Here is a 17,065-nt window from a genome sequence, read left to right on the forward strand (position 1 = left end):
CCTCCCAGCGAGTACGGTACAGTATAAGAAATATTGCGGGAACAACCTTGGACATCTTCAAGAGAAAACTATATAGTTTTCTTCAAGAAGTGCAGGACCAACCAGGCTGTGGTGAATATGTGGGCCTGCGGGCCGCTCCAATACAAAGCTCTTACAAATCAAGCCGGGCCTCGGGCCGGGCTTGGGGAGTAGAAGAACTCTTAGAACCCCATCAAGCAAGTGTGTTTATTTAAATGCAGTCAAACTTAAGGTCAGGCATTTACATATTGTTCTCTTGTAACAATTATTAAGTTAGCTTGTCTTCATTCATATTAAGATGGTTTTTTTATGTTGTTGAATTTAGTCTAGTGACAATTCTCAAAGTAGCGCTCTTAACATCTCTTAATTCATGTTTTATTAGTAATCTTGATAGGGGTATCATATGACTTTTTTTTTTCTCTCCAAAATATTTAGTGCCCAAATAATAATAGGGGAAAGCATTCACATGTCGATTTAAAACTTTCAGTACTTATATATGGTGGTACAAAGTAGGTCCCTTTTTGGCCACGTATTTCCCTGGAGGTCAAATTTGAATATCATTATGAAACGGTACATTATCAGGAGTGGGAGGGTTTCGGGTTGTGATTTAGATCCCTTGAGTGATATTGGAATCAGAATATGCATATATAGCACTCAAATTTCTATGTACATGCTGCAAGGGCATGCTCCAGGATTCCATGGAATCCTGGAGCACGCCCTTGCACAATACATATATATTCCAAATTTGGAATATATATGTATTGTAGTACAGTTCTATATGTAAATGTGTATTAATCATATTCCAAATAAATTTTGTTGTAAATTCTTGAGAAAATATGAGACATACAATGGTATCGAATCTGCACCCCTGGACTCTTAACTCGCCATGCACTTCCGACTGAATGTGATGAGCTCAAAAGTATTGCAACCAGTATGTGTGCCTGGGGACTCGAGAAATGCGGGTTCGGTCCCATTGTATGGTCTCGATATTTTCTCGGATACAGTGGTTCTAGTGATTTCTTTACGCAATTAAAAATTCTTCAAAATTGTAACGAATGAAAGGGATGCCAGCCTCGGATTAGTTTGATATCTCAAACGCAGACACAGAATTTCTTAAATTTTGGTTTTCGTGTCGAATTGGGGTAACTTTTAACAAAATAATAGTGTGGTCTAGTTGTTCTATCTTCCATCAGTTAGTTAGTGTAGGGGAACTACACTAATATCTCCCTCTCCTCCAATCCCCCCTTGCTCATTACCACCACAAACACCACTACTCCACCATCACAATCTCCATCACAATCACAGCCACAACTACAACACTACATTAACTACAACTACCACCACCAATGGCTTCAACCACCACAACTGCCACCCCCTGTGGCTTCAACCACCACAACTGCCACCACCACAAGCAATACAAACCTAACCACTACCACAACCACAATTACCACCAAATTGCAACTTTAGATAGGTTTAGAGACTTAATATTTCAATAATGAATTTGTTAATAAACTCCAGAACCTGATCAATGAAATTAAACATAAAGTGTTATGCATATTTTGTTGTAAATTATGTACATATGTATATTATGATTGTTTTGATTTGCCTTGCTTTATTTATTGGAAATGGCTAATTAGATATAGGTAGCCTAGGTAAATAGATTGATATAGCAAATACTAATGTGCTTCATTTATTTATTTAACTAAAAACCATCATGAACTCCTCATAACTAACTAGATTGTGAGACCTAGCTGATCCATGGAACACTTGACCGATTGTGGTCAATTGTTTGGTGGTGACTCTTAATGCTTAAACTGCTGGTTTTAATCTATTTTTGGTTTATCTATCTATTTTGCTGGTTTTTCTGAAGTCATAACTAGAATTAAATTTTATTAATGGGAAAACTATAGTACAAGATAAATCACATACAAGATGTGTTAAAAGAGCATTGTTAGCAAAAGTCTAGCTATCATTTTTTTTTTTTTTTTTTTTTTTTATGAGTGATGTTAGTAGCCCAAGGGTTACGTAATATAATATTAACAGCTGAATTCTTTATAATAGAAGGATTGGCATTTGTCTCTATAGGACATGTTCTTATTTTCAGGCCCAAAACTTGTATAGACATGTTTCTCATAAGTTTAAAGTTAAGTGTTTAATGAACTGCACATTTTTAGCTGTTAAATCACTTTACAAGACTAGATGTAAATTGAGTCATTAATAATTTACCTGATAAAGAATTCCAAGGTTCAGCTGCAGGTCACGAAGAAAATAATAAAATGCAATGCAAAATAATAAAATCAAATCAAAATAAAAAAATGCATGCCTTGCCAATTGGTTATCATGAGAAGATTATGAACAGTTATGAGGAGTTAGGTATACACCTGGCCAAGATCTTGCCCTTCATCAAGGATGGAATAGAAACCATGAGCAGATGAATAAGCCATCAAAGCACTTAGCATTTTCCCATTTTGCTTGCACAGCCTGTTCACTAAGCATGTATGTGTTTTAACCCAATCACATGCATGAGGTGCGGCTTTGCTACACTCTGTTCTTTGTGCATTTTCAGATTGGTATTCCTTTGTGCTGACCCTTTGTAAAGATGCCCGTTTTCTTGCAAATTTGATTTAAGGTTCCCTTTTTCTATGTTATTTTTATGTTTTCCTTTTTGCTGACTCATTGCAAAGATCCATGTTTTCCTTAAAATGAATTAAAATGCTCCCCCCTTTTCTGTTAAATCAGTAAAACCAAACGTGGGGGCCATACATGCGTGTATGTGTGTATATGTGTGTCTTAAGGCAGCATCATTTAGCATTAACCTCTTGTTTTGTTCCTGCCGCACCCCCCTTCTGTTCCGTGTTGCGTCTCATAGTCCAATCCTCCCCTACTATTCTGGAGTTGTCAACTCTGTGCCCGTCATACCCTGTGAAAAGTAAGTGAGTGGTAACCTACTCCCCAGTGGAAGGAAACTTCTCGTAGACGTGAGAATGGACATATATATATACACGTATTCCTGGGTAATGACATAGAGTACTGTGATTCATTTGGTTACTCACATTTTGAAAAAAAGTCTGCTTTCATGAAATTCCGATGGAATTATTTATGAATGGTACGATTACTTCTAGAGTAAATGTTACAGAGTTTGACACTTGGAGATATCGTATTGTGATTTGAATGAAGTTGGCTTCAAATATATTCTAGTTTTGCCGCCATCTAGTATGACTTCATGCTCATTAATTCTTTCACGTTGCCACATTTAAACATTTTTATTCTACAGAATTATTATTCAAATTTGGTTATTTATTTAATTTTGCACTTTAGTTATTCTAAAATTTATTTAATAATTTTTGGTAATTTTTTATTTAATTATGAGTTTTAATTTAGCTTGCATGTATTTATATATGTGTTCAGTGATTACCTACATGTTTCACAGTATTTGTCGTGCATGCATAGAGCTACTAAAGTAATGTAAGTTAAATGTTCCTAATATGAAAATAATGCTCAAGTTTCCCTGAGAAGTAGATTGTCTGTATTGTTTTAAAAACACATCTCTACCTGAAAGTTAGTTAATGTAGATTGAGTAATTGCATGCCCTTCTCTCTCTCTCTCTTTCCAATAAAAATTAATTCCTGCAGGCTCGCTACGCGTGTGCACGCGTACGTGTTTGTAAATACGCAAGCTTGTTGAATATTTTCATATACTGTAACTAATTTTCATATACTCTGTGGCACGCATTATCATTACCAACAATTTGTATAATGTTCACTGGTTTTTGCCCCTTGAAATGTTATGCTGCTTGCCATTCTCTACAGGTTCTGGGTTTTGTCTTTGGTTTTTGCTCCCATCTCCCCCCGCCCACATAATTCATGCCCTCTGCTAATATGTCTCACTGCTAGGTGTGTTTATATAAATTTTTAATCAAAGAAACTGAATAGTTTAATCTTGTAATGCATTGTTGATACTGGATGGATGTCTTCTATAACAATTTTTGTCTCTTATGCGGATGGGGATGCGATGTGTACTATAATTATTTGTCCTGTGCCACACTGACCTGAAGAATTTGCAACCGATTTGTTTTCGGATAAATTAGGTAGATTATTTTGGGTGCATAAATTATTTAGGGAATTTAACACTTAAAAGGTTATTGTATGGAGTAACTCCTTTGTGCGAAGACTTTGGGAGTTTGAGCTGCCAAAGCTCGGTGCCTTCATATTGTTCAGTAGACCATGTGCTTAACTTGCGTTTGTTTTGAGGATCAATGTTTCCACAGCCTGATGATCTTCAACCAGGTGAATTTGTTGAAAATATTTTGATTAATTCCATAAATGTGCTTATGCTCATTACTAAAACTGAAATTAACACATACAATGTTTTTGGCGACTAAGTTAATATTTGGAAACAATCGTAAAGTTAATGAAAGAAAGTTAGATACGAAAGATAAGCAACTGTGTTCCTTTTATCAATAATTCCTGTTACTGGGGACAAGAAGCCTGTACTTTGGCTTATCAAGGTCTCCAACTCCCTTCTCCATAGGCCAGCTGTTGACCATTCCCAGATGCAACCCACAATTCGTACCCAATTCCCAGGTTCCTATTTTACTGCTAGGTGAACAAAGGCATTGGGTGAAAGGAAATGTGCAAAACCGTTTCTATCCTGTCTGGGTATTGGAACCCAGGTGTCTCAGTTGACAGCTGAGAATGTAGACTACTGTGCTGCAGGAATAAGTATGTGCTGAAGTACTTGAGGCTGAAAAGGTGGTCCAGAAAGCTTAATAAACAGTAAATAGAATCATTGATTTATGGGACATGAGATTTTGTTGATCGTGGAATATTGTCAGAATAGGGTGACATTCTGGGCTAGGATTCATCAAGCATTTGCACATCCATACTTGTAACCTGTACATCTTTCATCAATCATAGCAGCTTTGTTTACATTTAATAAACAGTGTATGCATCTCTCAAGCTCTATTGTTTATAACAATAACCTTGGGTCGTTAAATCTTGAAGCTCGTAAGCTGTTTAGCAGATGTAAACAAAGCGGGTTATGATGGCTGAAAGTTATGCAGGTTTTGTAATTGGATGCATAATTGTTTGATGAATCCTAGCAATAAGAAAAGCTGACAATTGGGTCTCCTTTTAAGTTAATCAAATTGTTGTTGGGTGGGGGGTGGGGGATTTCCTGTATCAGGGGGTGGGCGTCTTTTTTTTTTTTTTTTTTTTAAGTGCGTGTCAAAATCGCCAAATCTTTGATGCAAAATTTTCTCGTGTACCAATCAAAATTTGGGGAACATACTATTATTTCATACCATTTTAAATATTGAGAGACCCTTTCAAAGATCACACTAGAGTAGTAAAATCAAGGAATATTCTAATAGTGATTATTGTACATCATATAAGATTGAATGTAAAATTTAGTGACAGAATTTTTTCTTAATGGGTGATAGCTTGGATATTTATTATTAAGCTTTAAGCGTAATTCTAACTGCCATATACAGCCAGTTAAATTAAAGAAGCAATTTTTAACACTGGCAAAAAGAGTAAACTTTAATTTTGGATTTGTTGCTTTTGTTTTTTTATATTTGATCAATCGGTTGTAAGTTTACAAGTTTTCTCAATACATTACAGCACTTAATCTCATGATCATTTTACTTGGCTAAAACAAGTGTGTTAGAAACCTCTTCATATCTGTATAATAGTGTTCCTGAAATATTAAGACTGAAGACTTGGTTATCTTTAATTTTCTCATTACATTTCTTGTTTATACATACAATCTAGTACTGTGTATATTTCCTTTATCATGCCCGAGACCTGAGGCATCCAGTTTATCCGAGTTGTTCCAGTTTGTAGAAATGGTCAGCTGGCATTTTGAGCCTTATTTGATCTTTGGCAATTAGTGAAGGAATAGGTGGAAACTGATGGGCTGGAGATCGCACACCTGCCGAGTATGTGCTCCTTTTACCGATGTACGGTACTGTACATGCAGGTGTATTTATATTACTCTTAGTAAGCCCCATTGGTAACTAATAAGTATTCCTCCTTGTGGTTCCTTTAGTAATTACTGTATAGTACTCTGAAACAAGTAACAGGTGGACTACAATCATTTTTTTAATCACTTAAAACCACTACAAGTCTCACAGGGATTGATTTGTTTTGTAATGTAGAAATGATAAGAAGAAATGATTCCTGAATTTTTCCTATTAGAAATGGGTGATGGTTGTATTGTCAGTGAATTATTTAATATGCTCTTAAGTGTTTCTTCTCTGGCAACATTAATAATTCTTAGTTTTTAGTGCTGGTATTAATTTGACAAAGTTCTATTATTTGTATAGTATTGGCAGTTAATAACAGATGTATGCAGTTACTGCAACAAATCTTTATAGTATACTATTAGTGAGGGCAGTTAAGAGGTTTCTATAGATAGAATACGGTTTAACAAGGATTCCAAGTTGAATTTATGGTGGTAATTTGTAGTTAATTTTTGTGATATGTGATGAATGTAACCTTGCAGAAGCATGCGAATAGCATGTACTAATACAGTAAAATACTATTAACAGTGATGTAGTTTGATTGTCTGAACTCAAAATTGTTTCCACTGGTGTAGTTTGACTACTAATAAGTTTTTGTTTGTTTACATAAGATTAAAGGAGTTTTATGCAGTACCTGTACAGTACTTCCAGATAATGAATATTTTGGTTTAATTTCTGTTGTATACCTTAATTGCTTTCATCAGTATTTTTGAGCTGTTACTCATGGTTGATTCCCAAGATAAGGTTCAACTGACCCTTGCTGCTTAGTCAGGGTAAGTTGACATTCTGCACCAGTGCTTGGTCATACTGGTGCTAGGCAAACAGTGGAGAATACAGTATTTAATCCAACCCATAATGCAGCCAGAAAGTGCATTTATATCAGCTTCAAAGCCTTTCCAGGAACTACTTGGCACTCCAAGGAGCATCATTTTTTATGCATGTTAATTACAGAATGGCCCCCTAGGTCACTAGCCACAACTGCCACTAGGTGGCAGCACCAACAAAGCGACAAAATTCCTTGATCAAAGCTGTATCACATTCTTACTCAACTGATCCTTGCACCATGATGTGTGAGCAGGTAGGAACCATAACTATTCCGTCAATTGGCTTATGTTATCCTTAGATATTTTCTGTTATATTTAGGATAACATAGCCAAAACTTCCGTTCGTGTGGTGAGCTTATACTACACAAGTAAATTCTTCGTGTGTGTGTGTGTGTGTGTTGGGGGGAAGGGGGACTTGTACAATATTGACTAGTTACCAAGAGTTATATTCACTGTGACTTGTGAGTTTGTGCTGTCAGCAATAGTATTGTTCTGGAATATAGGTGTTTGCACCATGATATTCTTATTAATATGAAATAGCTACCCAGTTCTTTCAGTTCTTGTTTGGTAGTGCACCAGTAGAGAATGGCCTGAGCAATGTGTTTGTGGTGTGCATGCGGCACAAATAATTGCTTCGCCTATATGCTGGGACACGGTTTGTTGTTTACCCCTCGGTAACGTTTGTCAAAGTCATCGTTGCTGTTTATTGTTGTTTTTGTTTAGACATATGGTTCCATTAGTTAGCCTTGAGCTTCTGTCTTGTTGCAGGAGAAGGTCCTAGTGATCTAGCATTCACTGTGGCAGTCTCTTAGTTTCTCACATTTGTTTGTGATGAGGCGACACATTGAAGAAAGGTCTGACACTACTTGGTGCAGTTTAAAGGATTTTCAGTGGGAGGTTTTAACTCTGGAAGTTGTCCTTTCTGCCTCTACATTCTCGCTTTTGGGGTCACGGTTCTCTTCACTCTTGGGTGTATGTAACCTTTTATCTGGGTGGCAGTGAGCTTGTTCAAACCTCTCTCTCCCAGCATAAAGCTTCTGTGGCTAAGTCCAAGCTTAAAGCTTGTGGACTGCAGTATCGACAGTGAACGTCTCTGCTGTCGGTGAATATTGTAGGATCTTATCCATTTAGCCTATTTAGAGGAGGATATGACCCATTAGGTATTCATGGCATGACTTGTGGGTCTGAACCTGGATCATTCAGACCCTACTTATTCCCTTTCCCTGGGGTCATTGTATGCTTGTCTCCACACATCTTAGGAAACTGTTTTGTATTAGTAATTGCTAGAGCAGGATCAGTGGCTGGGAGTTTGGTACCTCATGGGGGTGTTGTCTAATAGTCTCAGTTTATATGTTAGAGCATTTTTCTTCTACTAGATGGTGTGAAAAAGTGGTCTCCCTCGTTAAGTAAAGATTGGGGCTCCCTGTTTGTGATGCCAGTGTTCCAGAACTGGCCTGGAATTAGTTATTGGCCCTAAGACTGTAATAGAAGTTCTGTCCTAATTTTCTTTTGACTTTCATTGTCTTCTGGATCTCAGGCCAGATGAGACAACATTTCTCAATGTTGCTGGTGGTATTATTCGGCTCGGCTTGAATACGATGTATCTTCTTGCCATGTATACGGTGCAGTTGTTGTCCCCCTACTTGGGGATGGTGTCTTTCTCCACAAGTTCTCTTAAGTCTCACCTTGCTGTGATGCAGACAAAGTGGGATATGAGGATTGTTTGATAGATGCGTTATCGGTTCTGAATCCTATTTGGTTTGAGCTTGTTGGGTCTATATCTGCTTCTTGACTGCAGTATCAGGTCTTCCCTTTATGGCTAGTGAGCAATCCTTTTTTTTTTCTGGGGTGAATTGGTAACTATTCTTCTGAACTATATTTTATATTAATGCGATATATATAAGACTACATTCTGGGCTGGATTGAGTATTAAGGTGTCTAGAGCCAGTATGACATGATGAGGACTGAAAAGTTCCCCACTGTGCTGGTGCTCATTATTGACATGCCCTGACTATGTGAAATCTTAACCAGGGCTCAGTAGGCTCTTGCCTTTGAGAAGAACCAAGTGTACTGCTTTGAAAAGTACTTTTTATATGTTAAAGCCTAATACATTTGTTTATAATGTAAATATTTGGCAGCTTTTTCACTTAGGCCTACATTTTAACCAAATCTGATGTAGGATCTTTGCCCAGTGTTGGAATTACTAATGGTCTTCAACATTTTAACGTTTGAAGGCACATTGGCAGATGTGTATAACGTATAGGGAAAAATGTATAAAATGTATACAACCCTGCTCTTGAGTGCAGGATATAATGTGCAAACAATGAGACTAAATTATGCAATCAACATATAGTTGTAGAGTATAGTGCTTGAGAAATAGAAAGGGTTCTGTTTCATATCAATCTTAAATATTCTGACAACTTCATTGCTGAATTGAAGATCCTTTAAGTGGTATCTTTTCCCTGTTTTACTAGAATAAAAATCATGTTAACTATTTTGAGGTACAGGTACAGTATTAATAAAATATTTTCTTGCCCTATGATCTTAAAATTCTTAGACAACCTTGTAATTATTCTGTCAGTATTCAGAAATTGGCAGCCCTCGTTAACATGCAGAAGCGGTCTCAGTTCATGCACCGCCTCTTAGCGTATTGGACTCTGAAGCGGCAGTCACGAAATGGAGTGCCCCTCTTGCGGCGCCTCACCACGTCACATTCGCGCCGCAACAACCGGCCAATAGAAGACAAATCGCCGTGTTTGAAAGATAAAGAAAAAGTCACCAGTGTAAGTTTGGAAGGTGTATTTTTGAGACGGGAAGTTACATTCTGTATAATCGTCGGAGGGAAAGGGTTTAGTGCAGTTTTGTTTAGCTTTGTACACATTTTTCTTGGGTACAAAGAATAACTATCAATCAATCTATCAAAAACTTTATTCATAAATGGTAGTACATTTACAACTGGGAAAGTTTGTATAAAAAGTACAGTACGTACATTAATTGCACAAGTCACAGTGACAGCATAGCACGTAAACGTTATTATCATCAGAATCAGAAACTTAATTGGTAGCAACTTACACAAATGATTTCAATATTGGCTGAACTAAACAGATGTATAACAGTCTACATCTGAAGTGACATTTTAGGTACAAATGAGTGACATTTAGCTACGAATTAGATTATACTGTATACAGTATTGTAAAGACGCAGTATATCACAAAATCAGGATGAGACAATTTGCAGTATAACTAATATAAACTAATCATACCATATACTTGCACACCACCTCAGCATTCTACATCAAAAGATTCTGGGGGCTATCCCGGCTCAAAACTGCTGCTGATATCTTGGTTTTACCACATGCACTTTATGTTCAGACTTATCTACTGGTGTTTGTAAGAATTTAAATTTAACAAACAACAAGGCATATTATATAATCTTTATCTACATGGCTCATATAGCAAAATTCAGTATAAAAAAGTAGCAGTGATTGAATAAAACATTTTGTGTGATCATTTTGAATACTGTTCGTATGTTTCTGAAGGCAAGCCACTGACTTTATTGAGAATTGCAATCCACATGGTCAAGAAATTGTATCTCTCTCTCCTTTCTGATTATCCTAAACGATGAAAGTAAGATTTGAAATCTCTTTAAGATGGACACAAAATTACCAATGGACACAATACCTTCTGATGTAATGATGATATGGTTGCTACTTCCAGCTATAACACTAAATTACATCTTCATACATCAGAGGCATTGGTACATTTATATCTGTTGACATTATAGTACTTATAAAACTAAATATGGAGGTTCCGCCATATTTGCTCTAAGTATAGTCTAGAATTTTGTCTACAGTTTTGTTCGTCCATGAAATAGACAGTTTTATTAAAAATTTTCAAATTACACCATGATTGAATTGCTTCAGTGCTTCAACATATATCATGTAAATTTTAGGATCTAAATATTACAGATCTATGTTGGCTTTTAATTTTTCTCTGGCAGATAATTGATAATTACACACAAGGTAAAATATTATTGCCAATCAACAGTTGAATAAATCACTAATGGAAAGTCCAAGAGATGAAAAGTTGTTAACCTGATGCTATTATAATGTTTGTGCAAAATATTTAGTGAGCTGTGTGCAGAAAAGTGTTTTTCCTGATGATTATATGAGTAATGCCTCATGTGCATACAGGAAGCTGAGGGACTGCGAGAGGAAATAAAGTATTGGCAAAGATTGCGGCAAGATTTGGAAAGAGCTCGGTTGCTTTGTGAACTAATAAGAAAAAGAGAGAAGACTAAAAGAGAATTAGTCAAAGCGTAAGTATTATTGTAGAATTGATTACTGTACTTGGATTACTTGCCAAATAATTATGAAAAAATGCAGACATAAATTATAATGAATTCCCTGCTTCATGGGGAATAAATTTAAGGCTTCCTTAAAATATTATTTTTCTTTAGGAAAGCTGAGGAGAAGAAAGTTCAGCTTGCACCATTTGTACACTTGCTATTGCAGACGATAGATCTGATTCAAGAGAAAGACCAGCAAATGATTTTTGCCGAGCCGGTTGATTTAGTGGAGGTTAGTTTTTGGTTCGATTATACAGTACCTGTATTAGCAATATATATATGTGTTCTTTATTAGAACATATCTGTGTATTTATAGAGTGAAAGAGCTGTGTTTCTAATTGTCATTTTATAAGAACGTCAGAGTAGATGAAATTTCAGAAGACCTACTGGCCTACTGGCAACAGGTCAGTGTTTCCATTTCTTAAGATAAATTAACCTGATTTTTTAATTGGCAATTATACAATCATTCGTATTCTCCTCTTCATGCATTAAGTAGAGAGAGAGAGAGAGAGAAAATGAGAGAGAGAGAGAAAATGAGAGAGAGAAAATGAGAGAGAGAGAGAAAATGAGAGAGAGAGAGAAAATGAGAGAGAGAGAGAGAGAGAGAAAATGAGAGAGAGAGAGAGAGAGAGAAAATGAGAGAGAGAGAGAGAGAGAAAATGAGAGAGAATGTGTGTGTGTGTGTATGTATGTATTAGTGGCACCATTGAAGAAATTAGTTTTTTGGGAGAAGCAGACTAGGTAGCTCAACTCGACAATGAACTGAAGATTTAAGATCGAAAGAAAGAGCCTTTAGCTAGGTTTTTTTGTTTTTGTTTTAAAGTATTTTCAAATTACTTTACCTTTTGTATATCTCAGGTACATGACTACTTAGATGTGGTGAAGCATCCGATGGATTTGTCCACAATGAGACAAAAAGCGCAGACTCACCAGTACAGAGATGTCGACCAATTTGCCAGTGATTTTGAGCTGATGATCGACAATTGCCTTATTTATAATGCCAAGGAAACTATATTTTACCGAACTGCCGTTAAGCTACGGGATCAAGTAAGTTTTGTTTATGCTTGTGAACATGCTTTGAAAAATTGTATAGTTGTCCTGAGAAAGCAAATTTTAGTCATAAAGATCAATGTTGTGATTAATCACTAAATAAGGATTTGTTAGTAAAGCTGATCATTTGGCCTGTCATCTAATAATTATTGTAAAGTACCGTACTTTAAGCAATTATTTGTCAAATGTACAAAAATGAACATTTGCACCCAAAAAATTTCACATTTCGTAGTATTAATTTTGTAGAGGGCTAGAGAAAGAAAGGAGCAATTAACCTTAGGTTTCTTAGGCCTAGAACAGTATAACAATGTACTAAATTAGGCTTAAGATGAAGTACAGTATATTATGCCTAGGATAGCTTACTTAGGTTTAGGGCAGAATAGTTATACCATTTGCATTATTCTAGTAATAAAAACAAAAAAGAGCATGAACTCTTGGGCACAACGGTTCATTTTTGTACGTTCCTCCAATGTGCTTCAAGTACAGTACTGTACTATACTCAAGTCACCTGGGCTGTATGGGTCTCGAACCATGGACCCCATGCGTGCAAGGCTGTAGCTCTGTCGACTGTTTTAGCTCTGAATGGAATGTTTATTTCCACGGAAGTGTGGATGGCAATTTATACGGTACTATAATTTTTGGAGTATCGGTTGGATCATTAATTTCACTGTGATATAAATGATGTTACATTGGTATAGTTAATGATATTGAATGGTGTTCATTATGGCTTGAAGAGGGCCTTATAAAGGAGACCTTGATGAGACTGGCAAACTGCATGGAAATGGGGGAACAAAACACATTCATTTCTTCACAAATTAACTGAAAATTTGTGAAGAAATGTTGAAGCTGTTTGATGAATATTTGCTCGTCTTTTGTTAAGAGGACTTGATATGATAGGTAAACTACTGAAGAAATTGGGTGAAGTAGATTCCAAAGCAATTAATCGCTAATAGATATGGTTTTGTTGACCAGACCACACACTAGAAGTTGAAGGGATGACGACGTTTCGGTCTGTCCTGGACCATTCTCAAGTCGATTGTGAGTCTGTTCTCTCACAATCGACTTGAGAATGGTCCTGGACGGACCGAAACGTCGTCGTCCCTTCAACTTCTAGTGTGTGGTCTGGTCAACATACTTCAGCCACGTTATTGTGACTCATCGCCTGCAGATATTGTTTTGTTAAAGTGGGAGCTTTGTCAACTCTTAACAGAATTGTATATAACCTGAGCATATGTACTTCCAACCTCCACTGTACTGTATATCCAACCTGTGCTCTCACTTAATACACTACATTTTTAATGCAATTGACCGAACCGCCACAATCTGTGGTATCCTAGTATACAGTGAGGCATTATAATGTTGACGTTTTCTGAGCATTGACCTCGATAGGTTAGGTGGGTTGTATACGTTTGAACGTTTCTGGTCAGGCAAAACTATTGCATTATTTGTGGTGTCAATGAGAATGGTCTGGTATATCAGCTCAAGTTGTGTGTTCTTCATTTAGATTGAACGAAGCTCATACTTGAACTAAACATTGTCCACTGAATGCTTGTCTTTGTAAGAGTATTTGTTTAAATTAAGGTAAGTTTTATTTTATAATGCTGAAGATTTATTCAACTTGACAATATAGCAGAGGAAAGTCCTCTCATTTCTAAATAAATTGAAAATAGAAAATAAAAAAAAATAAACAATTTACTAAAGTGATATGGTTTAAAAATGTAATTACAGTATTAAATAGGGTTGAGTTACAAGAAGTTGAAATGTGTGAAATTAAAAGAATTTGAGAAGCTCTGATGACAAAATTGAGGCAGAAATGTCATTATTGATGAAAAAGAAAAACAGAGAATGAATCCAATATGCAGGTGAGTTTTCAAAGTTTTAAGAGAGAGAGAGAGAGAGAGAGAGATGGACATTCATACAGGAATAATAAGTAAAATGACATGCAAAAAGTGTTGTTAGATAGTATTGGCATGCTTAGTAATTTGGGCATTGAGTGGGTGATATTAATAAACAGATTAATACCGTTTAGCAGTGGTTCCCCACCTTTTTCGAACTCGCTGCTCTATTTTCTGTGGAACTTCTCAAATGTGTGTTTCACTAGGTGCAAGTTCCGTGCCAGTGGTACATACTCCTAGGCTTTGGATGGACGTTTTTATGTCTCCTAACTTTGTGTATCGTGCTGACATTATTTTGTTGTGTGCGCTTCTGGTGTGAGATGCAGTGTGATGTCTACTCGAGGTATTTTTTCCCCTTGCTGACGTCTCTAGTTGCATTCTTCTCAATTGGTATTTTTCTTCTGGTCCTCGTTTTTCCAACTCCATTCTCAGACTTTTGCATTTACTCGGGTTGAATCTCTAATGCCCTTTTGATCACTCCTGCAGTATTTTGCAGTCCTTGCTTGTTTTCATTTTCTTTGTCAGCTTAATATACTCTGCAAATAGACCTAAATGAATTAAATTTTCTCGTATATGGTAGACAATTTATGTAGATCAGGATGAATAGAGATTGCTAAGATTTGCAAAGAATGGAATTGCATGAATGAATAAAGTTTATTATTAGCATCTGGGTCAGTGAGGTTAATAAGAAATTTGATATGTGAAACTGTATGTTCCTTGTTGGATGAAGATTTTTACATAGTAGACATAGGTATACTCTTCTAGTACATGCAGTCACTGATGGTGAACATTTGCATAGAAAACACAACATATAGACATTTCCTAACGCTTTTCAGTGATTGCAAGTTTCAACTTGGTCTTCAAATTTTTAGTTATTCTTTCAGGGTGGTGCTATAATTCGTCAACTGAGGAGAAATGTAGAGAATATAGGGTTTGACTTGGAGACTGGTCTTCTCTTACCCCACCGTCCAAAACCTCTACCAGAGTTCTCAGATAATAAGATAATCAAAGAAGGTAAGCTTTCATTGCATTTTTATTTCACATTGGCAGCAGTGTCAAGATCTGAATCAAAAAGGTACATTGTACTTTTATATATTTTATGTATCTTGGCTCTTCCATTAGAAATAACTGGTTTAACCCTTAAATGGCTTGGCTAATTCAAAGTCTTACATCATGTTGTGCGTGGAAAAAGTAATTCACAAAAGTAATGCATAAAAAATGTCGTTTTGTTAATTTACGCACGAAAGGTAATTGTGGATAGTGATTAGAGCCATGTAAGGGTTAAAAATGATTATTTAATCACATTCTAAAGACTTTTGTTACCCTTTCTTAGTTCTATCTGTTAAATAAATTAATGATACCAATTCATTGCAAGGGACAAAGTCGTGAGCGCTGGTCGTCGGCTACTCCTGGCAAAAACCAAAATCTATCATGCAAAGTGTGGCATAAAATTAATTTGTTTTTTATTTCAAGTATAATAGTTTCTCTTGAGAAAATGGAAAATATCTAAAAGACACTATAGATTTAATATATATGTAGCAGTCACATCAAAGAAATTGTCAATCCCAGGTGATATAAAATAACTGTGTGTGTAGACTGGGCAACCTTTGAACACACACGCCATGGACAGTTCTTTATCGTTATTATTCAACTCTAGTGATTTTATAGTGTAAAAATGTTGCCGAGTTTGAAATAGGATGTCTGTGAAGGTGTTTTAAAATACTGCAAGTCTTTTGTAATCCAGCGTCATCCCAACACGATTAAAAGTCCCAAGGCTATTGATTAGTCTGACACTGGATTATAATATGTATGTATGGTCAACATACTTTAGCCATGTTATTGTGACTCATTGCCTGCATCTGGATTATAATATATTACTTTGTTTAAAAAATTACAAAGTAATGTGGGTATTGGTATATTAATAATATAATATACTGTGCCCGACTACCAGCGCTGGTGTGACTGGTCTCTTGGGCTGGGCTGAAACTTTGATACTGTAACATTGACTTAATTGTTACTTTACATAATGCAATTTCTTTTAATTTTTACCATGTGCATGCATCAACTGTTGCCTCATTTAGTTTTGCTTGAGAGTGACTGCATCAAGTTCTTCAAACTGTTATTGTGTTGTGTGGCATTTAGCATGCATAATTAGATTAGATTCGTCTTCCTGTGCTAGCCCCCCTCAATTCTTTCCCCTGAGCAAATAGCACTGATAAAGGCCAGTAACAGTCGGGCTCCCTTCATCTGCGAGGGAGCCAGAAGCTCATTCTAATCCTGGTAGCCTGTGAAAGTCGTCTGGGAAACCACTTGGAGCCTCACTCGGAAAATGGAGTGTCATTACATCTGTCGTGCTATTGTGGTTAGTTATGGCTGCTATATTTTGTGATTGTTAGTACTGAATTATGTTTCATTGCTTGCAAGTTACACTGCCCAGGTAAACCTATCTTTATGGTTGTTACAGTGGAGACTACTTCTAAGGCATCACTTGGGACCACACACTTTTTGTTGGATTAAATTTTTCAGTATAAGCCTATAAAAGGTTAGATTTTTTTGGCTCTTTTTTGGGGTTCCAAATATTCACTCATACATACATGGCTGGTTTTCCCTTTCATGGGGGGTGGGAAGACATTCCCCCTCCCAGTGAAATAGGGTGAATATGATGGTAAAAGAAAGTTATGAATGTTAAAAAAAGAAGAATTTCACTTCTTTATTCACACTGCTGCGTGTGGTGGGGGTGTAAAGAAGCACTTCGCACTTTAGCAGTCCCCTTGTCCCATCACTTCTTTAAAATCTGAGCCAGGATTCATCAAGCATTTGTGTGTTCACTTCTGAGATCTGTGTGTATGTATGTATGTATGTATGTATGTATGTATGTGTATATATATGTATGTATGTATGTATGTATG

General features: G+C 36.3%; 1 protein-coding gene across 17 annotated transcripts in view; it reads left to right on the forward strand.

Annotated features, from left to right (window-relative positions):
• The window catches only part of Br140 (bromodomain-containing protein 140), a 78,436-nt gene that overhangs the window by 17,872 nt on the left and 43,499 nt on the right, over nt 1-17,065 (forward strand). For 8 of the 17 annotated variants that reach the window (XM_069309211.1, XM_069309214.1, XM_069309207.1 and 5 more), the window contains 5 exons: nt 9,446-9,647; nt 11,057-11,181; nt 11,323-11,443; nt 12,070-12,258; nt 15,029-15,170. In XM_069309211.1, the coding sequence (XP_069165312.1) occupies nt 9,446-9,647; nt 11,057-11,181; nt 11,323-11,443; nt 12,070-12,258; nt 15,029-15,170 (779 nt within the window). Of the gene's footprint in view, nt 1-2,887; nt 2,948-9,445; nt 9,648-11,056; nt 11,182-11,322; nt 11,444-12,069; nt 12,259-15,028; nt 15,171-17,065 lie in introns of all 17 variants that reach the window. The other 9 variants (XM_069309205.1, XM_069309204.1, XM_069309206.1 and 6 more) reach the window with 3 other exon arrangements.

This window comes from Procambarus clarkii, chromosome 64 (genome assembly GCF_040958095.1).
Source record: "Procambarus clarkii isolate CNS0578487 chromosome 64, FALCON_Pclarkii_2.0, whole genome shotgun sequence".
Taxonomy (NCBI): domain Eukaryota; kingdom Metazoa; phylum Arthropoda; class Malacostraca; order Decapoda; family Cambaridae; genus Procambarus; species Procambarus clarkii.